Source organism: Pangasianodon hypophthalmus, chromosome 4 (genome assembly GCF_027358585.1).
Source record: "Pangasianodon hypophthalmus isolate fPanHyp1 chromosome 4, fPanHyp1.pri, whole genome shotgun sequence".
NCBI classification, from domain to species: domain Eukaryota; kingdom Metazoa; phylum Chordata; class Actinopteri; order Siluriformes; family Pangasiidae; genus Pangasianodon; species Pangasianodon hypophthalmus.
The window spans coordinates 9637505-9662159 of NC_069713.1; the positions used below are offsets into that span (position 1 = coordinate 9637505).

At 37.5% G+C, this 24655-nt stretch overlaps 1 protein-coding gene across 1 annotated transcript in view; it reads right to left on the bottom strand.

Annotated features, from left to right (window-relative positions):
- Positions 1–23600, bottom strand: part of LOC128318153 (basement membrane-specific heparan sulfate proteoglycan core protein-like) — a 68094-nt gene extending 44494 nt beyond the window's left edge. The window contains exons 1-3 of the mRNA XM_053233531.1: positions 23489–23600; positions 22957–23070; positions 6338–6610 (exon numbers count right to left, since the gene is read on the bottom strand). Of these exons, the coding sequence (XP_053089506.1) occupies positions 6338–6610; positions 22957–23070; positions 23489–23600 (499 nt within the window). The remainder of the gene's footprint in view (positions 1–6337; positions 6611–22956; positions 23071–23488) is intronic.
- Positions 23601–24655: the final 1055 nt, after the last annotated feature.

Genomic DNA, 24655 nt, shown 5'->3' on the forward strand with positions numbered 1-24655 from the left:
ATCCATCACATCTCTTCACTTTTCCTCTCTCCACTTATTGTATTTAAGACTGTCTCAATTAAACTGAACACTGTGCTGTTCCTAATGACCTCCCCATGTCTGACAGTCTTCCCAATGATTAAATTATAAACATCTGGACATGATCTGAACTGATTTTATGCTTATTTTGTTATGGTTTATCATGTGTTTATATGCATCATAAATAACAATTTTAGAATCTTATTTAAAAATAAACAACTGTATAATATATGTGTCATTTTTCTACCTCAAGAACTTTTTAAGTTAACTTTTTGGGATGCTATGATGCTATGCTAACTGTATTGTATAATTACTTGACTGTTTTGCTTGTTGAAACTTTGCATGCTGCCTTCTTTTTCAAGAGATTTTTAATCTTAATGAGACTTTACCTGGTTAAATAAAGGTTAAATGTAATAATAAATCAAACTTCCTGTTGAATTCTGACCACGCCCCCTTACATGATGTCACATGAATGGAGTCATGTAATTTCTATCAAACACTTCCACTGCAAGGCCTCAGTAACATACGTTTTTACGTTCACTTATCAAGCCAGAAAATAAATAATGCTAGGTTTAACCGTCCCAATATTTGTTTTTTGTTTACTACTCTATTAATCCCACACGGGGCAATTGCGTAAGGCATAGGCAGCACATCCCAAACTTCAGTTCAAATATACATAAAAACACACACACACAAAAAAGACATTTTTACACAAATTACAACAGTACAACATGCTTCATAGTAAATTCAACCACAAGTAAGATCTAAAAAATAGTGCAGGACAAATTAAGAACCATTAATACTCATCAATACTCATTACTACACATAAACCCATAATCAGAAAATGGAATTTCAATTACACCCTTTTGTCAGATAAGAAAATAGTAGAGGAAATTAAAAAACAAATCAGATTTTTTCTTGAAATGAATGATAGACCTGAAACCACAAAATCCACACTTTGGGAGACATTCAAAGCTTACATGAGAGGCCAAATTATTCTACTGAGTTGCCTTAAGAATAAACAGCGAAGGGAAAAAGAATCAAGATTAACCCAAGAAATTTTGGAGACTGATAGATTATATGCCATCTCTCCTACGCCAGATCTCTACAATAAAAAACTCTCTCTTCAAACTGAGCTAAATTTACTTTATACAATGGACACCACAAAATTATTGACACAACTAAAACATAAGTATTATGAATATAGGGAAAAAACGGGTAGATTGCTGGCGCAACAAATTAAAGAAGATGCTGCATCACGATTAATTACAGAAATACGAACGGAAACTGGACATATCACTACAGACCCAAGTGTAATTAACAATACTTTTAAACAATTTTATTGTAAACTCTACTCATCAGATTCCAAACGTGACACAAATCTTATAGACACTTTTTTTGAGAATATTAATATACCCACTATTAATCTGGAGAACAAAAAAGTGTTAGAGCAGCCTGTTTCAATTGAAGAAATAAAACAAGCGATTAATAGTATGCAAAGTTCAAAGTGCCCTGGCCCTGATGGGTACAGTGCAGAATTTTATAAGGCGTTTAATGAACAGCTCGCACCACTTCTATTAACAGTCTTTAATGAATCTTTAACAGTCGGATATCTCCCACCCTCTTTATACGATGCAAGTATCTCCTTAATACACAAAACAGGCAAAGACCCGAAAGAGCCAGGATCTTTAGACCTATAAGTCTTTTGAATATCGATAACAAAATATTAGCCAAGATTTTAGCCAGGCGTTTGGAAACAGTTCTACCAACAGTTGTGTCCCCAGATCAAACTGGATTTGTTAAGGATAGGCAACTATTTTTTAATATTAGACGGCTTTTTAATATAATCTCTACCCGCAGACCCAATAGTCGGATGTCGGAGGTGGTGCTCTCATTAGACGCTGAGAAGGCCTTTGACAGGGTCGAGTGGGATTTTCTCTTCTCGGCCCTGTCAAAGTTTGGATTTGGCCCCAATTATATATCGATGATCAAATTGCTTTACGCTAGACCCAAAGCATCGGTGCAGACAAATAACATCAGCTCCAGTCCTTTCTCTCTTCATCGTTCAACAAGGCAGGGGTGCCCCTTGTCACCTCTCTTATTCGCTCTAGCTATAGAACCTCTCGCCATATCGTTACGCTCTGCAGTAGGTTATAGAGGAATTTTAAGAGGAGATGTAGAGCACAAAGTACGCAGATGATCTGCTTTTATACATCTCAGACCCTCTAATCTCAATACCAACAATCATAACCATATTGTCGGAATTTGGTAAGGTGTCTGGGTACAAAATTAATATATCTAAAAGTATACTATTTCCAGTTGGTTTTAAAAACGGAGAAAATTCACAGACACTATCTACTTTTCCCTTCAGCATCTCAAATGGTTTCCGATACCTTGGGATAAATATTACACGGGAGATCTCCGGTCTTTTTAAACAGAATTTTTTAAATCTTTATCAAAAAACTGATCAACAATTAAAAAGATTATGCACTCTCCCCTTCTCACTGGCTGGTCACATAAGTATAATCAGAATGAATGTTCTACTCAAATATCTATTTCTTTTTCAATGTATTCCAATTATATTACCCAAAAATAAAAAAAAAAATAGATTCTCTCATTTCATCATTCATCTGGAATAAAAAAACTCCAAGAATAAGAAAGGCATTTTTACAAAGACCTAAATCCACAGGGGGTACAAGGGGATACAAGCTTTCGGTTGTATTACTGGTCTTGTAACATTCGATGTATGTCTTTTTGGGATGGTATGCACCAACCTGACTGGGAACGCCTTTTACCCAAACACTTTAAAATCACTTTTATTCTATACTTCCGATCTCTCCAAATTCAAATGCAAGAACCCCGTGGTCTCATACTCATTAAAAATTTGGTCTCAGATTAGGAGATACTTTAAATGGAACTGCTGTTCAATACAGACACCATTGATTAATAATCAAGCCCACAAGTTACTTTCAGAAAACACATTTAAATTTTGGGACTCAAAGGGTGTTCATTCATTTGCAAATTTGTTTACCAACAAGATTTTTTCTACATTCGACCAATTGAAACTTAAATTTAATATAGATAATAAAGATTTTTTTAAATATTTACAAATCCGTGACCTTGCGAAGACGGTCTTTCCTTCTTTTCCCAGTCAACCACAAGAAAATGCTATGGATAAAATTTTTCTTCAAGAGCCACTTAAAAAGGGGTCTATCTCCAAAATTTACCACAGCCTTTCACAGATTGACTGTACTTCCACTTTGGACCATTTGAGGGAAGCGTAGAATGATGACTTATTGACAAATATTACAGTAAGTCGATGGGAAGATGCTCAAGGTTGGGTTCACTCCTCCTCAGTCTGTAGAAGACATGGCCTTATTCAGTTTAAAATTCTACATCGACTACATCTATCAAAAGAAAAGTTATTCAAGATATACCCTGGACTGGATCCCTCTTGTGAGCGTTGTGGACATGCCCCTGCATCTTTAGGTCATACATTTTGGAAATGCCCCAACATCACCCTCTATTGGACAGAGATATTTAAAACTCTGTCACTAGTGCTTGGGATACAGCTTCCTATGGATCCTGTGTTGGCACTGTTTGGGGTACCTGATGATAGATTATGTCTAAACTTCAAACAAAGGAATGTTTTATGTTATGTTACATTATTGGCCAGGCGTTTAATTCTATTAAATTGGAAGAGTAAATATCCACCTACTCACATAATACAAGTTTTAAGGGACACAATGCAACATCTAAAACTAGAGAAAATCAAGTTCTCATTGAGACAAAAAGAAGGTCTTTTTAATATTATTTGGCAGCCTTTTATTGAATATTTCAACACTAGAGTAAAAGGCAACATTTTAATTTGATATTGTATGTGCAGGTTTTTGTTGTGTTTTTGTTGCTGTTGTTCTGTTTTTTTTTTTTTTTTTTTTCTGTTTTGTTGTTTTGTTTTGTTTTTTATGTATGTATTCGTGTCTCATTTATTAACACTTGTGAATTCTTGTATAACTAATGTTCGCATATTGAGACAGTGTTGTATATTGGAAAACTCTAATAAAAAGAAATGGAAAAAAAAAAATACTCATTACTACAATTCAGGTTACAAATACGAATAGCTTCTGGCACAAAAGTAGACTTATATCAATTGGTCGTACACTTAATACTTCTAAGCCGCCTTCCAGAAGGCATTACCTCAAAATGCTTGTGCAATGGATGCGTGTCATCATTCATGATACGCCGAGCTTTCCTTATCACTTGTTGCTCATAAAATTCATTTAGGCTCCGCAGTGGCATACCAATAATTTTTGAACAAGTCTTGAACAAGTCTTAATAGTTGTGGGGTGTTTCATTCATCCATTCATGCATCCATCACATCTCTTCACTTTTCCTCTCTCCACTTATTGTATTTAAGACTGTCCCAATTAAACTGAACACTGTGCTGTTCCTAATGACCTCCCCATGTCTGAAAATCTTCACAATGATTAAATTATAAACATCTGGACATGATTTGAACTGATTTTATGCTTATTTTGTTACAGTTTATCATATGTTTATAAGCATCTTAAATAACAATTTTAGAACATTACTATTAAAAAAACAAAACAAAACTATATAGTGTGTGTGTGTCATTTTTCTACTTTGAGAAATTTTTAGGTCAACTTTTTGGGATGCTATGATGCTATGCTAACTCTGTTGTATAATTGCGTGACTGTTTTGCTTGTTGAAACTTTCATGCTGCCTTCTTGCCAAGGTCTCTCTAGAAAAAGAGATTTTTAACCTCAGTGAGACTTTACCTGGTTAAATAAAGGTTAAATGAAATAATAAATAAAACTACCTCTTTCTTTCTGATCACGCCCCCTTATATGATGTCACATAAATGACATTCACTTATCAAGCCAAAAAATAAACAATGCTAATTTTAACTGTCCCAATATACCTGAATTTATCCTATTATATTTACACATTTTATAATGTTGTTAATATTGAAAATTATTGTTTGGCTTTGTGATTTTCTTATTAGAGTGCACATGTGTAGTCATTTTTAACAAGCAGATCTTTATTGCTGAAATCTCCAGTCAGTGAAGGTAGGGCTCTGTGCTGTGGCTGATCTGTTACAGAAACTTTGTTTTCACTGTAAAAAACTTTACTGTAGATTTTACAGTAAATTACTGGCAACCTGGTTTGCTAATAGAGTACTGTGAAATTTACAGCAAATTTTACTATAAAACATATTTACAGTAAAGCACTATAATATTATACATAGTATAAAATAACATGTAACCCCATATATTTGGTTAATGCAGGAAACAACTGAGCTGAAGAGTCTTGCTCAAGGACCCAATCAATGCAGTTTGGTGGTGCTGGGATTTGAACACACAACCTTCTTATCCTTGACTCAAAACCTTAACCACTGAGGTACCGCAACTAGCACCACTAGCTTGCATTGATTCAATGTAATCTGTTAGTGGAGTTAATTCAGTGGTAGAAGTAGTTGAATGAGTGCTAGTTAATTATGGTGCAGTTGTGGTGACTCAGTGGTTAAAGCTTTGCGTCATGAATCAGAAGGTTGTGTGTTCAAATCCTAGCACTGCCAAGTTGTCATGGTTTGGCAAGATCCTTCAGCTCAGTTTTATCCTGCATCACTCAAATGAGCAAGTGTTCTGGGTTATGTTATTTTATACAACATTATGATATTACAGTAATTCACTGTAAATATGTTTTACAGTTGTTTACTCTAAATTTTACAGTACCTTACTGCCAACACAAGTTCTGGCAAAGTGTGTTTTGCTGTTGTAAGCTTGGGTTGACACAACCTGCACCACCAACTGCACACATCAGTATCTATTTAAAAATCTTCTTCACTCAACTAAACTTACAGATCTTTACTGTGAAGCCACAACAGTGAAACCCTGTAATCTGTTTTCAAACATGCAGAATCATGACAGTAGCATCAGCTTGACTATCAGGTGAAGAACATGTTTCTTATACATATCAATGATTTTCTAATAATTTAAAATAAAATCAAAGGCAAAATGACGTTCCAGCAGTCAGACTGAATAATAAGTTGTGATGATTCCTGTCTTGACCAGTAATCAAGTGAATTCGAGGCTTTAAGACAGAAAAGTGAAAATTAAAAGTAAACAGACAGAAAGAAGCTGTAAAGTCGTTATAATCAGACTCAGTTACAGTGCAGTTCATTGAAAAAACTCTGGAACAAATCTGAAAACTTAAAGTAGCAATACATTTTACATATAATAAAAACAAAAATAATAACATATGTAATAAAAAAGTAATAACAAACTCACACACTCACCTGATACAGAGAGTGTAACAGGATCACTGATCTCTGAGCTCTGAGAGTCACTTCTCCTCCCTCTGCAGGTGTATTTACCACCGTCAGAGTCTCTAACTGAGCTGATGCTGAACTCCTGTGTTGTTCTGTCTGAGTAGAGTGTGTGATCATTCTTATTCCAGCTGTATGTCCACTCAGTGTCTCCTCCTCTCTGTATGTCACACCTGAAAGTCAATCTCTCTCCTCTGAACACCTGTGTATCAGGCTCTATAATCACCACAGGTTTAGGACTCTCTGTAAAAAAAAAAAAAAAAAAAAAAAAAAAAAAAAAAAAAAAAAAAAAGATGAAGCTCTGTCAGAGGTGCACTGAGTCATTTTAACAATCACTACTAATGAAGTAAATGTAGATCACAATTTGGAAAACTGACTCAGTCCTAAAGTGTGTTTGTTATCCTGTTTTCCTGATTATTCATCTTTAGGAACACTGAGTGTCAGCAAGCGAACAAGAAACTAAAAGTAAAAGATACACAATAATGCTAGAAATAACTGAGTGAGTATAATTTGTTTACAGTTTTAATAGGAGTACGTAATAAAAAAAGGTGCTAGAAAACAATAATTCTGACGCACACATCCTTACTCATCACTGCAAGTCTGATCAGTAACCAGGCCTTTAACTATTGAGCCACCATTGCCCTATCCTCCCATTTTCCAAGAAAATATATGTTTTGTTGCACTTTTTTCCTTTTTTTTTTAATTCATTGCATATGTTAGCCTAAAAATTTAGTTTACTGTGCAGAATTATGCCTACATATCTATAACTATCTACGTTTTCAATATCGATGTCAATGTGTTTGAATAATAAAGGATTTTCTAAAAGCAATTACCATTTCCTTTGTTTTCATTACATTTAATCGCTAAAAGGACTGGTCACACCAAGACAAAATCATCCACTACAGTGCCATGCCATCTCCTCATCTTGTAAAAGACTCATAATAACAGAGTCCTCTCCAAACTTGATCAGATGTCAATCTTTATCATTGCTACAGCAGTCATCGGTGTACATAATATACAGGAGAGCGGACTATACACAGGCCTGCACTGGATGAAGATAACTGTACAGAAAACGTGCCACTGACCCTGACATGCCACAGCCTGTAAGAAAATTCACTATTCATTACAATATTAGGATCTAACTTAAAATCGGAGAGTAAATTCTCAGCAAGCAAGTGTGGCTGAATAGTATTGAATGCAGACGAGAAGTCATTAAAGAGCAGTCGAGCATGAGTCTTTTGTCTCTCAAGATGTTTTAACACTAAATTTATTAGGCTTAGATTGGCATCCTCCACACCTCACCCTGTTCTGCTGGAATGTAGATCTAACTGATTCTTAGATATGGATTTGGATCTAACTGATTCTTCAATTTCCTGAGCATATAGTTCTTAAAACGTTTCTCGAAGGATTTCATTCACAGGGGCCCGTAAGCCACTGGCCTATAATTATTCAGCTCTTAAGGATTGGACTTTTTAGAAACAGGAACCACATGAGCTTTGTTCCAGAGTTTAAAGAATGTTCTACTGACCAGGTGATTCACTGAAGATGACCTTAGGCCTCATTTATAAAACTTTGCATGGATTCCAGAGTGAAAGTGTGCATGTGCACATAAAAACAGGAAATGGCTTACACACACACACACACACACACAAAAAAAAAAATAATAATAATATTTATAAAACCTTGCATATGCACATGTGCATTCCATTTCCATTCATTTTCCATTATAATTCACAATGCAGTGGTGAATCAGCCTCTTCTCCTGCCAGGTTACTGCCCACACATATCCATAAATGGTCAATGCAAATTACTTGATACATATTTAAAATATGGGGTGTCCCATTCATTTTTGAATGAGGTTGTGTTGTAAATGGCAGAGAGAAAAGCAAAAAAGAGGAGAATTTGGGGAACAAGAAGTGGAAGTTGTGTCAGAGATCAACAAAAGCACACAGTTACCACCACTGAAAACTTGATAAATTAATTAAAAATAACAAAAATACCAATGTTATTAAAAGAGTTTGTTAAAAAAGATATATTTGCACTGGTCTCAAGCTGTTCATAATCAACACATGACATCTTATAGCGTGAAGTTTGTTGGGTAGTGATGTGAATTGGCTCCTGGGGTGAAGGGGAAGCCCAATCGGCTGTGCCATGTTGCGCAGCACAGCACCTGCCCTAACAATCCGGTACACTTTTTCTGGCAGTCTCCCACCTGAAGCCGTCTCCTACCTGAAGCCATCTTTCACATTCACTTACAGGTCACTGTAGCGTCTCTCCTCTGTGCTGTGTGGGTTAGGGAATTAAAATGACTTATAAAAGAAAATTCTGTCTAGGTGTCCTTATAGCAACATGAATCTAGTCAATTGCACCAATTACATTTGGGGAAACCGGATATTGCTGCAAATTGCACTTTAATGTTGGCCTCTTCACTCACTGTTTAAAGAAGTCTCGACTTGTCAATTTAATTATGTCTATGGCAAGAGAATTAGTTGTAAGAGAATGGCTCTTAGAAATCTAAAACAGCTCATTAGCCTGTCAATATGAGCAAGGAAATCTTCTTGGTCTCTAAAAACAAGTTCTCATTATTTTATTTATTTTTTTTCTGGATCTCGTTGGATGGTGTGGTCTTCTAATAATGGCAACAAAACCATTGTGCTATAAACAACACATCATTCAGTGTAGCCTATTTATAGATCTGTGAATGTGTGAAATTACGTCACAGCCCTTTGCAGCCTGTAATTACCCATGATTAATACTGATCCAAAATGAGTTGCCATTTTGTTTGGGGAGGGGATTAAACAAACTGTAAGCTGCAAATATTTATTTGGAGCAATAAATATCAATACATAGAAACAGGCTAATTAATCAGTCTACACAAGCTAATTAACTAGTCTAAACAAACAAACAAATATTGTTAGTCTTTAATGCTTGTCATGACCAAGTAGCCTGCATGCAGCTATGATGGAGCTGCATAATTTAATATGTAGTGTTACACGTGAGAGCTGTGAGTTGCACATTTAGCTGTGCAATATCCCTACATATACACAGGATCTCATCTATTCTCACAGTCACTAAAATGTTGCATATGGCTCTACACATGGGTGAAAGCTTCCATAAATATACACCCAATTTCTAGCCAAGTATTTCTTTATAAATGCAGGTTTTTGCATGGGAGGTTGCATACGCACATTCCAGACCCATTATTGAGTGTAAGCACTCTTTATAAATGAGGCCCCTGACCTTTTCAAAACTTCTGTCTGGCAGAATACTGTATACTGGACACTAAAGTTTACTTCTGGGGCTGCAATTGTTCTTCTACAAATCTCTGAAATCTCCTGAAAAAAAAATCATAATAATCAAATCTAAGATAAAAATCTATTTACTTTCTCATCCAGCTGTTTATCTGAGCTAAAACCATTCAACCTTATCATACTACTATTCCTATTTTCAAATAATCCAGTCATGGTCCTTATCCCCTGCCAAGCAGATCTTAGGTTATTGCTACTAAATTCTGTCTCAATACTGAAAATCACTGGGCCTCATCTACCAATCTGGATATGAACCGATTTATTTGTAAATAGTTTGTATGGGCATTTACAGGAGAAATTTAGCAATTGTCAAGATTCAGGATAATATAAATAGGCAAACTAATCGAAGAGAAACACAGAATACACGAGCACATTAGGGGAACAAACCAATGACATGACAGGGATGGTGTCAGGAGTGGAACCAAAAGAATGCACATGGCAAAACAAACAAAAACACATGAAAAACTAAACCAGAGAAAGCAGCACTCTCATTGTGAAGTGGAATTCATGACAACTCAACTATAACACACATTAGTTACACAAAAGTTAGATGAAAAAAAATGCATTATTAATTAATACAATCTGTGCACTCTGATTTAATGACTCTTAATGCCTATTCAGTAAGATCTTTAACCACTTCACTGCATGCACAACCAGGGGCAGCCCTAGGGTGGTGGCAGCCCCAGGGTTTGAGCCACTGTTGGGGCCCTATGCATACACCATAACATGAAACTACAGTAGCTCCAACCAGAAAAAAAATCAATGCTGCTATAACACAAAAGAGTAACTACTATAATATCTTGATAACATGGCATCAGCAGACAATTTATGATATAATAGCAACTATTCAGCCAATTCATTAACTGTATCTGATCCTAACCGTATCCATTATTAATTATTTAAAAATCCATCACATGTTCATGCATTAATTTAATTACTCATAAAATGTGATCGGATCTTTATACAAGATCAAATCATAATAATACTCTTATTCTGTCTAAACTAATAACACAAAGAGCTCTTAATTGAAGTCTTCAGTTAGATTTCACAACCCTGGCTGAGTAAATGATCTGAACCCCCTTTTTTATTAGTAGAACTAGTAGAACTTTTTTTTAGCAGTAACAACCTCCACCAACTGTTTTCTGTAGCTGCTGAAAGGAGGATTGAGGAGGAATTTTAGACCATTCCTATAGCTCTATGGTTCCTACAGCACTACGGTGAGGGTCAGTTGCATGAACACTCCTTTTTCAGATCAGCATGTAAAATAGTTTAAGACTGAACTCTGACTGATCATTATAATACATAAAATTTTCTTCTTTTTAAACCTTTTTAATCTCTTGTTTATTTATGTTTGAGTTTTGAGTCATTGTCTTGTTGCATCACCCAACATTCATTAAGGTGATGGAGCACTACCCTGAAATTCCCCTGTTAAATTTCTTGATGCAATTTTAAGTTCATCATTTCCTCAATACATTTTAAAACCAGAATGTACAAGTGTTTGTGTGTCATCAGCTTAGCTGGAATGGGTTTGTCTATTATTATGATTTGGATGAAGATCAGAGAACATGTTAAGAGTAATACGGTAATCTAGGTATATTTTAAAGGATCAGAAACTTTTTTCTGAACTGTACTTGGATGTGAGGTGGTTAAGGAGTTAAGGAGGGGAGGGTAGAGCATGGGGCATTAAGGCAACGTAACATCTGGGAAGGGGCAGACATATGCTGGTAAATGCACATGCCCCTTTCACAGCTTCTGAATATTTGTTAAAATATATGTACGTGTAAAGGGTTAATGAAGGGTACATTAAATTGTTAATGGAAAAGAGACACCCCCCCTAATTTTAAAATAGGAACATCACCAGTGCAGTTATCCATGCGCATGCGTATGTGTGTATCAGAACACCGCCACATCAGTCGATGGAGCTTGAGCGCTCCTGTGAAGCACAGTAGAGACTAGTTTTCTCCCGGGTGCGATCTCAGCAGTAAATGATGCGCCAAGGGAACGACACTCATTTTGTCTGTCTCTTTATTGTTTCACAGGTAAAGTAATATATATATATATACTTTAAACATTTTTCTGTTGATTAACGTGACTTTGTTGACGTAATTGAAAGTGATCACGAAGTGTGTTAAGTGACTGTGCGCGATTCTAATATGTTTCGGAGAATCTAATTTTGCCGAATGCTAAATTGAGGCCGAATTTAATTGAGGTCATAGGTGTAAATGATTAACGCTGTCTTAAGTGCATTTAAGAATGTACCATATAATGTTCGTGTATGGCAAAATGTCTGTAATTTTAAACACATTGGCAATGAGTTGTTTGCTATTTAGTGGTACAGCTAACCGTGCACCTGTTGTATTAGCTGTTCAATAGCCATATTGAATGCTATGCATGCACATGCTCAGTGTGTGACACGATGCAAATTACATTGTAAACGTTCTAAATGCAACAGTGGTTGATGTATTTCTCTTGATATGTGTGTCTGTGACACATTTGTGTTTGGTTCTTTTGAGTAACGTGAGACACTTGTTAAGTGAACTTGGAACGTTGGTTTACTCTTTAAGTTTTGTATATGGAATTTGTTGGCGTGCTTATTCTGCTCTCTATGTGTGATATGGAACTCAATGTTTTTCTATGTGAAATAAGTAAGGTAAATGGATGCATATGTATACGTGTATGTTGTGTCCATGTATTATCCATATCACGTTATCCCATGTACAGATGTCATGTAACATGAGAAGTGCTCATGGTTACTAATAGGTTCGATCTCAGAAGTAAATGACACGCCAAGGGAACGACACTCATTTTGTCTGTCTCTTTATTGTTTCGCAGTTTCACAGGTACACAGTGCTTAACAGGCTGTGTGTCCTTAGTTGCCGACCCAGATATCCCCTAGGTCTGAGGCCGGTAACATATGCACTCTCCTGCTGTAATGAAACAAGGTTGAAGGTTGAAGAAATTTTTTGCATGTACCTGCATGTGACGCTTTACTGTTAACATGTTGTTTATAGCGTGTATACAAACAGTGTTGTATGAAAGTCTTTTATTAGTATCAATGTTATGTGGTTTATTGTAAGTAAATAGTAAATCTATTTACACAAAAGAGTAACTTTTTTCTGTGCTGAACTGCATACGTATATCTTATGGTCTTGCTGTACAAAATGGTGCATTCTTTTGATACATACTGTATGATATCTTTCAAAATTACCAAAGGAAGTAGAATAATATATTTTTTTAATCCATCAAATTTAAGGCTATGTATTGCTGTTTTATGTATTGCTGTTGTATGAAGTTCTTTGCATGTACCTGTGACCTCTACAGTTTACATGTTGTTTATGTAACCCTCCTGTGAGTTATAATGGCGCTCAGCTAAACAGCAAGACCTGGAGTCCCAGCGGTGGAATGGTGAACTGGCTGGATTTTCTCTGATAAGTTATTTTACAAGCTACAATTTATATAGCACAGTGCCTTCAGTTAAGAAAACTATACTCAAATTTGCTTTGGTACTCTGTTGTTCCTAATAAAATGAAATTTTACCAATGAAATCTTTCCCTTTTTTCCGGTCTAGTAACCACCCTATACAATAGGCTTTGACTAACTGACAATCTCTCCCATTCTTTCTTTAGAAGTTTCACATCAGGGTGATCAGACTGAACACTGCTAGCAGGACATTTGTGCCTAACAACTATCCATACCAATCTAAGGCAAATATCCTTTTTCTGAAAGGCACTTATTTCACCAGGCCTCAAGTCAGGTAAGTACCCTGTGACCAGAAATGTAGATTGGCAAGAGCCCGTTTTCACATCAGGTAAGTCACCACTCTGCTGTTCATCTATGTCATCTATGCCTAGAACATTGACCTTCTTCTATTTCTCCTTTGCCCCAGGAGATTGACAAAGAGTACAAACCCCAGAAATTGGGAATTTCCTGCCAGTTTTCTTCCAGTTTCGACAGGGAATGAGGTCAGCTAGACAAAGCATCTGCATCAATGTTTTTCCTCTCCTGCCGATACTTCAAACTGAACTGGTAAGTAGACAAAGCTGCCAGCCATCTGTGACCAGTAGCGTCTAGCTTAGCTGACGTCAGGATGTAGGTCAGGGGATTTTTGTCCTATCTGACCTCAAAAGTCACTAAAGATAATCACGTAGCTTGTCAACTATGGCCCATTTTAATGCCAGCTTGTCCTCTGGGTAATTCTTTTCAGAGGGGGAGAGACTTCTGCTAATGAATGCCACTGGGCGCAATCCCTCAGGATGTGGTTGGTATAGCACACCAGCCAGGCCATTCGTACTTGTGTCAACATGTAACATGTAAAGTAAGTTAGGATCACCAAAAGCTAACACTGGAGCTTGTGTCAAATGGCGTTTTAGCTCCTGAAAAGCCAACTCACAACGTTCATCCCATCAAGACCCACATGGATGTGAGGGCTTGAAATACTTAGTGGTAATTGGAGTTTTGCAGTTCTCCTTTCCATGACATTTTTGTGATGGATAACCTTTAAGCAACTGATTTAGCGGTCTGCACACACTAGAGTACCCCTTTACAAACTGCCAATAATAGCCACAAAAACCCAAGCTGTGTGATGGTCTGAGGTCGTAGCCAAGCAATAACTGCTTCCACCTTACAGGGATCAGTTGCTATGCACTCTTGTGACACTATGTGCCCAACATAAGTCACAGAAGAAAAATTACACTTTTTTTGCAGAAGTCCTGCAAAAATGACACCAACTGCCTTCTCCATGACTGTCTGAAAGGTGGCAGGGGCTCTGCTAATCCCCTGAGGCATACGCTCAAACTGATAAAACCCCAGTGGGCAAATAAACACAGTTCTCTCCTCATCAGCCACACTCATGGGGATCTGATAATACCCACTCCTCAAGTCCAGCACACTGAACCATTTGCTCCCACTGTAATTGTGGCTGGACCCCTGAACTCTGAGTTGAAGTTTCCAATGTGTGCTATACAGTAGCACTCCGTCTCTCCTTCATTAGAGACTATCACACAGTAATTCTGTGAACTTTGTGCTTAATTTAACATTTACATTCAATATTTATTGCAAAACCTATACAGTTTGTTTGCAGCAATTTGTCTTTGTGATGAAATTCATGATTGAACTGAAATGTAATGGTCACAGCATTTGATGTTAGTTTGCTTTTCTACATAATGTTTTATATATATATTAATCCTGCACCATTAACTGCACGTACACTGCGTGGCCAAAAGTATGTGGCCAATACTTCTAATTTATGAGTTCAGGAATTCCAGCCACACCCATTGCTAACAGGTGCATAAAATCAAGCACATAGCCAAACTCAATAGACAAACATTGGTAGTAGAATGATTCATATTGAAGAGCTCAGTGACTTTAAACGTGGCACTGTCATAAGATGCCACATTTGCTGCACGTCAGTTGGAATTTCTCAGTTGAAATTTCCCGGTTGAAATGTCAACTGTAAGTGCTATTATTGTGAAACAGAAACATCTAGGAGCAACAACAGCTCAGCTATGAAGTGGTAGACCATGCAAAGAGTGGGGCCACCTACTGTGTAGAACATAGAGAGTAGAACATAAAAATTGCCTCTCCTCTGTTTCATCCATCACTACAGAGTTTCGTAGTGCCTCCAGAATCAACATAAGCACAAAAACTGTGCATCGGGAGCTTCATGAAATGGGTTTCCATGGTCGAGCAGCTGCACACAAGCCTAAGATCAGTATGCCCAGTGCCAAGCATCTGCTAGAGTGGTGTAAAGCACGCCGCCACTAGACTCTGAAACAGTGAAAAAGTGTCCTCTGGGGTGATGAATCACGCTTCACTATATGGAAGTGTGATGGATGAATTTGTGTTTGGTAGACCCCAGGAGAACGCTACCTACCAGAATGTATAGTGCCAACAGTAAAGTTTGGTGGAGGAAGGATAATGATCTGGGGCTGTTTTCAGGGTTTGGGCCCCTTAATTCTAGTGAAGGGTAAAGTTAATGCTACAGCATACAAAGACATTTAGACAATTGTATTCTTCCAAATTTGTGGCAAATTTGTCTGAGGAAGGCCGTTTCGTGTTCCAACATGACATCTGCCCTAGTGCACAAAGTGAGGTCCATAAGGACATGGTTTGATGAGCTTGGTGTGGAGGATCTCCAGTGTTCTGCACCGAGTCCTGACCTCAACCCCACTGATCACTTCAATCTCACTGATTAATTGTTGATTGGAAGCCTCGCCTCCTTGTCTTCCTTGAGATCTAGGGAATTTGGAGACCAAGTCAACACCTTGAACTATTTGTCATGTTCCTCAAACCATTCCTGAACAATTTTTGCAGTGTGGCCGGATGCATTATCCTGCTGAAAGAAGCCATTGCCATTAGGGAATACCATTGCCATGAAGGGGTGTACTTGGTCTGCAACAATGTTTGGGAAGGTGGTACATGTCAAACTAACATCCACATGAATTGCAAGACAAAAAGTTTCCCAGCAAAGCATTGCCCAGAGCATCACACTGTCTCAGCTTGCCTTCTTCACAATATTTCATCCTGGTGCCATCCCTTCCCCAGGTAAGTGACAAGCACGCACCCAAACGTCCACATGGTGTAAAAGAAAACGTGATTCATCAGACCAGGACACCTTCTTCCATTGCTCCATGGGTCAGTTCTGATGCTCACATGCCCATTGTAGGTGCGAAACTATATATTTACAAGACCTTTTCTGGGATTTCTAACCAAAGTTGAGTAGATGAGTGTGTTTCTATTAAATGAGCACAAAGATGTGTTCTGAGAGTGTGTGAAATAAGCCCTCAGTAGTAGACATCACGCCTTTCATCCACTTTTAATGCCAACCTCCGTTTTCATAAAATATGCTATTATTAGACAAAAAATGAACTCAGAAATGATGATTCAGTCATCATGATTTTCTTCCATTTTTGTTCACTTTATGTTACACTCCTGAGCTGCCGGTGATCCAGACCCCCCTACGCTCTGGACCAGATGAGCATCACTCCTGAGCTGCTGGTAATCCAGACCTCCCCCAGACCTCACTCTGGACCTGTCCACCGGCAATGCTTCATACTGCCACGAAAACGCTTCAGCTGTTTTCCATGGACTACACCAACACACATTGTACTCACACACACGCACACTACAGTGTAAACCCATATGAGGATGGGTTCTCTGTTGAGCCTGGTTCCTCTCAAGGTTTCTTCCTATCACCATCTCAGGGAGTTTTTCCTTGCCACCGTCGCCCTGCTTGCTCATCAGAGACGGCACACACACACACTTCACTTTACTTTTGTTTGTGTAAAGCTGCTTTGAGACAATGACCTTTGTAAAAAGCAGTATACAAATAAAAATGAATTGAATTGAATTGAATTTATTAACAATACTGATAATAGAAATGATCAGTATCAGTATCAATAAACAATAAAATTTGCTGTGTTAATGTCATGGCTTGTACAGATATCATCCAAGAAAAATGGACTTAAGTTCAAGGTCAGAATTGTGCGTAAATGAGACATGCTTATATTTTGACAAATTCTCCATGTGAACCAAACCAGACAGCTACAAGATGATTAATGTCCTTAATCTTTCTCCTGAGTTAAAAAGAAATTTAAAAAAAAGGTGGAACTACTGATCCCATAGATCATTACATATTATGATATGAATCCATTTTTTAATTCCTTGTCCATAAGCATAAAGCCTATTTATCTTTTAGTGTTTAGCATATATTGTGTGTATTGTAGTTTATGTATATGAAGTGTTTTATATTCTATCATTCTAGTTTTGATTTAGTTCCCCGTCCATTATTTTAACCTTAGGTAGCATTTGGCTACTAGATATGCAACACACGTGTTTACAGCCCTATTCGGGCGATAGCAAATGTCTGTATTAACACCCAGTCTCGTAGAAAAAAGTTCACATTTATCGTACGTGTAACACCAAAACAAATATTAACATCCTTTCACAAGCAAGATGTATATTCATGTATCAAACTTTCACTCCACTGCTCTGAAGGTGCTCTTGCACATTCGGTACCAAAATAATTGAACACACCCACATATCCACTATGCTTTTTGGACGTTGACGTGTAACAAATACGTTTACCTCATTTTTAATCATATTCAGCGGGGGCCACATTCACATTCTTCTCCTAGCCATTCAGAAATTCGGGTATATTCAGAAGCATGTTTGAAAACCGGAAAGCACAGAGGTGGAGCCATCAGAATATTGCACTGCCACGTTACTACATTACCCATGAATCTCATCACCTCCAAACAATAAAAAATGGGAAACTGGTAAAAAAAAATAGCTTAATAAATAAAAAGCTTTTTTCCTTGAATAAAAGGAATAAAAGCAATAAACTTTATATGCTTATAACTTATAATGTAACACAGTTCTACAGTCCTACCTATGAACCAAAACACACTATTATGGTGTCAACATATATGTAGTACACTTTCTCCAGTGACAAAAGGGTTTATAAATGTATGCTCATAGTATATCTGCATTTACCAGCATATGTCTGCCCCCTTCCCAAATGTTATCTTACCTTAATTATGTTACCCCATGCTTCACCATCCCCTCCTTATGTCCTTGCCCACCTCATATCCCAGCATCCAAAAAACCATGGGCATTAATTTGTGCCCACTGAATCAAAGGAGAATCGAGATCGATGATTTATGAGATCGAGGTATTGAACGTAAGGATGGATTACTGATCAGGCCTAATGGGCACAGGTCCAGGAGCTCAAGGACTCAGGCCCCAATGTCAGAACCTCCATGAAAAGTTGCTCTTATTACATACCCAGAGTCATAGATCCAGAAACTGAAGAAATAGCCTACACAATAACTTTGAAGATGTCACAAGAAAAGAAACCATCATTACACCTTCAACATGAGGTAGTGGCAGCTCAGTGGATGATTTGTCTAGAGCCCCCTAGTGATTCTCAACCTTTTTTCAGCTATGGACCCCTAGCATATTCTGACTGATCTTCATGGACCCCCTACATAATATGTATACATTAAAATACAATATAATTATAATGTATATAATGTATAAAAATATATAAGGAGTCTACATTACACATTTTCATAAAGCAACAAGAGTCAAATTTGATAATTTTTCAGTTCAATATTAGATTTGATATACTGCTTGATATTCACATTGCTGTAATATTAACAATGATATTTTTGTACATTACACATTGACATTATCACATTTAACATTTCATTTTACCCATCAATGTTAAACCTGAAATTGAAGTTTTTGCAGCCTGGAGTGAATAGAAAAACGTTCACACATTTTATTGCTAACATTACACGTAATTTGATGTACACTCTGAATTTTAACATTATAAACCTTGCGCTAATAATGACATGCTGAACATTGATCGAGGACACTCCAGAATGACCAAGCAAAGTAAGTGAGAGAGTTGTAAATGCCCATGACTAAGCATAGTCTGTGGCTTTTCTGAAATTTAATGGGCCTAAAAATGTATTGAAACTACACTTACTTTGAAATATTTAACAAAAATATCACATACATATTTTCAATATTTTTAGAAACAATCCCACAGACCCCCTGTAATTTATGCCATGGACCACAAGGGGTCAGCAGACCTCTGGTTGAGAAACACTGCCCTAACTCAGACAGCATGGTCCTCCAGACCAGTACACAACTGCATTGTCACTTGACCATAGAGTTGATATTGCGGGGTAGAGTGGGCCATTAGAGGTGCTGAGAGTGCTGCCTACTGAAGTCTTATGTACTGTGAAATATTATGCATACCTTTTCTCCTTTAAATATGTAGTGCTAGGCCTACACTGGAACAAATCATTTTCTTTTAATAGTTTATAGGGCCCCACCTTGTGCAAGTCAGGGTTTGTTCCCTGTAATTGCAGGTATAATATTGTTAAGCTAATTATCATCATCTTTTAAGAAAGGGAAGCTCGTGCTGAGCTATTTTGGCTCACTAGTTTGGTAGTGGGATTCAGGGATGGATTTAGCCTGTCTTGATTGAGGGTGCAGGCATCTTTTACAATTATGATTGCCATGAAATATATTTATATAATGAAGAACTTGAGGCTCCCTGCCATACAGTATGTTTTGTTTAAACTTTAATTTAGTTTTAATTACAGCACATGAGGACAGGGGGATAGTGTTCCTGTAGCTCAGTACTATCCTTTGACATATACAATTTGTTTGTTTGTTTGTTTGTTTATAGATTATTTTTAGTTTATTATTTTAGGCCATATACAGCTAAGCCGAGAATATTAGGGGTGGTTTGTTATCCAAAGCTATGATATATATTTATTTATTTATGACATATTTACCTTATTTATTATCCTGATTGAAGGTTTTTTTTTAATGAATGCATTCCTTTTTTAATGGCTGCTGCTATGGTGAGAAATTGGATTAACCAATTGGGACCATGCGTCTTCCCTGTTTCTGTCTGAAAGCTACTAGCCAGATAGCTACACTATAAGCATAGAGATATCGAAGTTAGAGCTGATGAAGTAGCCTGCAGTATGTTTAATCCAGTAGGAAAAGAAAGTTTCCAGGATTTATAAGAAAAGGCATAACGTTCCCCTATTATTGATGTTATCTTAATCATTTAATTGGAACTGTCATAAAGGTAATTTATGGCAATATTATTAATATGGCAAAGTCATTTGAAGGTAGATTGTGCCTTAAAATGATAATGCAAAAAAAGATTTTATTTTGTATAGGTCCTCATCACACTGAAAGCAATTCCTGTGTATGCCACTGTTCATATCTGACGTGTTTCTGAATTGTTTTAGATACAAGTGTGACTTACATCAAAAGCAGCAGACAGGCATCGATTTTAAGCAGAGTTTCAGCACATAGATGATCATGTGCTGTACAGTGATAGTTGCACACTATGGTGAGAATTCTAGTATGAAATGTTTACTAGTACATACTGAGGCCCTCTTCAACATTTTTTTTTCTTGAGTTTTTTTTTATTTTTTTATTTAAACAGTTTACTGGGGCAGGGGTTCAGACTATGTTGTATGTCCTTAAACCTCTGTATTTTAAAAACTTAGTGTCTTTTAACCTCACCGTTTGGATGCTGGGAGGCCTTTTGTACATTCGTGCCCAGGGGCCCACTTTCTCATAATCCGTCCCTGATTGGACTAGAGGGCCTGGCTCTCAATCACCATTCTAATTCATCCCAAAGGTGTTTTAAAACCACTTTAATTTAATTTTAAATTTGACTTTAATTGTAAAACCAAATAAAGACTCCAATCAATGTTTCATCTACCATCCCATATCATAAATAAATTTAAATATATAAAGGATAAGTAAAGCACTGTCAATTACACTAGAATCTGTAATCCCCACACTTATGAACATTGATCTCATCAAAGGGAGATACTCCACAGAAAACACACAACGATTCGTTAACTTAATGCAATGGTACAATAGTAATAACTTCCTAAATGTAACCGGGTGGTAATGGTCCCTTTATTTTGCTTCTTTCCTTGCATTGTTTGAAACTTATTTCCTGTTCAGATGAATGGCTCCAGCTAAGTATAAGGACAAGAAAAGCTGTTATTGCCTGCATTAACCTTGAGGTGTCAGTAAGTGGCGATGTGAGGTACGAGCAAAGAGACTATGCACGTGCGCGCACACACACTACTCGATGCTCAGTGAGAAGTGCAGGAGAGAAGCGCACTCTCTGAATTGTTTTAGTGTATTTCATGTCATCCAGTGGTAAATATAATATTTCATGACAATATTTTGGATAAGTATCACTTGTGGATGTATGTTTTTATGTTTTATGTCAAACAAGTATCATATTGAGAGAATGATATCGAATGTAATATCCACAATGGTATGATGCAAAAACCATGCAGTGCAATGTTATTTTTTATTTATTAAAATTTTTTTGCTAATGTAACGATGTGGTGCACTTCATGTTAAAATGTTTTATGAGTACCTTATGCAATATCTTCAACTCTCAACTCTCAACTCAAAGATTTTAACTCTGATGGAGTGAAAGTACCATGTTGTGCAGGAGCTCATAATTTTGGGAGTGTTATTTTATTTCTTTCAAACGATGTAAGTGGGTAATATGAAAAATATAATTATGTTTTATTTGTTTCATAAATATAGTCCCACTGCCATATTCTTAGACATACCAGGTTGTGAACTATATGGTTTTGCATTTTCGTATTGAGCAGACTATTCGGAGTCATACTGTGAGATAAATATGGAGTTGTTAAATAGGAAAAAGGAAATAAAAATGAATGATAATATTATCAGTTCTGTGACTATTGTTTCAGATCTGAAAGTTGTTCTTGCCAACGAAATCTAAATCCACAGTCACATAAATAAATCACCATTTATATTAGCATCGCTAGATGCTGAGAAGGTGTTTGAGTGCTCCTTTCACCCCTCTTATTTGGATTTGGACCATATTTAACTAAATGGACAGAAATACTATATAATACTAACTGTATCACCCCTTGCCTCTGTACTAACTAATGGTTACAAAGATGACCACTATCTCCATTACTGGTTGCACTTAATATTGAACCACTGATTGCCTCAATCCAAAAATCATAGTCAGTGTCAATTCCTTGGTTCAATATACAGTATATTAATGTATATTAAATGAGGGAAATCCATATTTAAAAATGTTAACACAGGAAAGAGTCAGAAATCTGAAAGCTGAAAGCAAGGGAACAACATGCTTAATGATGCATGATAATCGATTAGCCTTTGTGATGAGACAAAGAAACATAAGAGTATAAAATGCAAACTAATCAAAATGAAAAACAAAACACATTAGGGGAACCAACCAGTGTCCAGACAGGGCAGAGAAAGAACTGGGACCAAAAAGAATACATATGGCAGAACATAAACATAAGCACAATCAAGAAAAAGCAGAGCTTTCCCAAGTAGCTGATAGTTGGTAAAATGTAAAAAAAAAATTATTAAAAGATTGGTGAAGTGATTTTCCATGTTATTTTCCCACAAGATTATACACACACAAGTGTTTTTGTTACTAGGTGGGGACACAAGGCTAGGTAATGCCTGGTGGAGACCACGCTTTTTCAAGGGTCTATAAAGTAGAGAATAATACAGGCTCTATTAGCCCCTCCCCCACGTGGCCTATTATTTCAAAAAGTGAAAATTAGTGATGGAAGACAGACCTTACATTATACTTCCTGGTGGAGACGTGGGATCTGTCAGGTCAAATGACTTGGTGGGAACAATGGTGTCACACATTTGCATGTGCAAATATAACTTCACTCTGTGTGATTGGAAGGTTACCTGTGGGGACCTCTGAGGCAGCAGGGGCACGGTCGAGTGTCGGCTGTCTCTCATTTCTAGCCTTTCCCCCGATGTCTCCCCTTGTCCCCTCTCTGTCCACATAGGCAGAACCATCTGTGCCCGCCAGGACAGTGGCAAAGCATGGGCAGTGGAAGTCCTAGCATTTCCAGGATCAGTGTTCCTTTATGGAGGTGGGAGCACTGACTCACTGCAAGCCTCCCCTGATTGAGCAGGAACATACTGAATACCGGTGAGTATACAAGGGAGTACACATCAGGCCTTGGTGGAGGTTGTAACCAGACCTCATTCTACCAAAGCCTAAGTCAAGGCGGGGCATTGCGTAATGCACAACTGGTGAAGGTAATGTGTGTGCACGGGGATGTTCACAAGTATCTGCCGGTGTCCAGGGCCCTCTACATTGAGTAGAGGTGGCAGTTAGTCCTCGCCTCACCCATCCACTATTTCTTGGGACAAATTGGGCAGGGTTTCAGGAAATAGTATGAGAAATGTTTGCAGATAGGTCCTGCAGTACAAGGCACGGTGTGGAATATGCACAGCATCGGCTGGGAAGGCAGCGCTGGCGCCATCCACATCACCTCCATGTCAGGGAAACACAGAGGATGGGGAGGGCTCCACCCCTCCATCCTTCACGGGGATTACCCCCTGGGATTTCCCCTTGTAACAGAACCCAGATACAGCCAATCCACACAGTTAAACAAAACAGTTTTGGAGTAGGGATGGTCACAGTGGGGACTGGGTTTGCCAGGTTTATACACGCTTATACAGCATGCTAGTAACTTAGTTTTGTTAACAGTGTATCAGAGAGACCACCAGTGTGCTGCATGGCACATGAGCCAAGCAGTGAGAGCTGAAGTGTATGTGTGTGTTTGAGATGTCGAATTGAGAGCTAGAATAGCTAGAATAGTATGTCATGTCAGCACCAGACTCCATTTCCAGAACACACTGCAGTCTACAAACCTGGCTGCCACCGACTACACTTCCCAACTCACACGTCCATTTTCATGTTCACGGTCACCAGACTTCTAATCATGCACACTTGTCTCACACCCACTACTATATAAAGAACTCAAAAACACTCACTCACTGTGAAGTAATACTCAGCGTATCATTGTCTGACTTACCATGCCTTTATCTCTGTTCTAGCTATTCTGGTTTTGACTTTTTTTAATCTGGTTCCATGAGTTCTGTCTTTGCCTCCTTTATGTTGTTTGCTGATTGCCTGAATCTCCACCTGTTTTTGACCTTGATCTTGTGTCCTATATGTCCTAATTCCTATATTTTTTTTTCTTTAAGGCCAAATGGTATGGTCCATTCTAAAAAGGAATGAGGTGTTCCTATCATGATGCTAATTTATTGTACTCTAATCTACACCAGTCTTATGCAAATATGCAGATAATCCCCACCCCATAAAAACTACACACATCTTGTACACTTTTGACCACAGGGGGCGTACTTCCACAGAAACCTCTGTTACACACACTTTCAACCATGCACCCCCCCCCCCTCCCCCCAGCCCAATACTGACCCAGCCCAATACTGATCCAGACCATGCATTTATATTAAAAGCTCTTAGTCTAAGGTCTCACTGAATCTATATGTGTAAAGCTGATCTAAAAACTGAGTAAAGTTTAATGTTCTTAAGGCAGAAAGATGAATAAACTCAAATTTACAGTACATG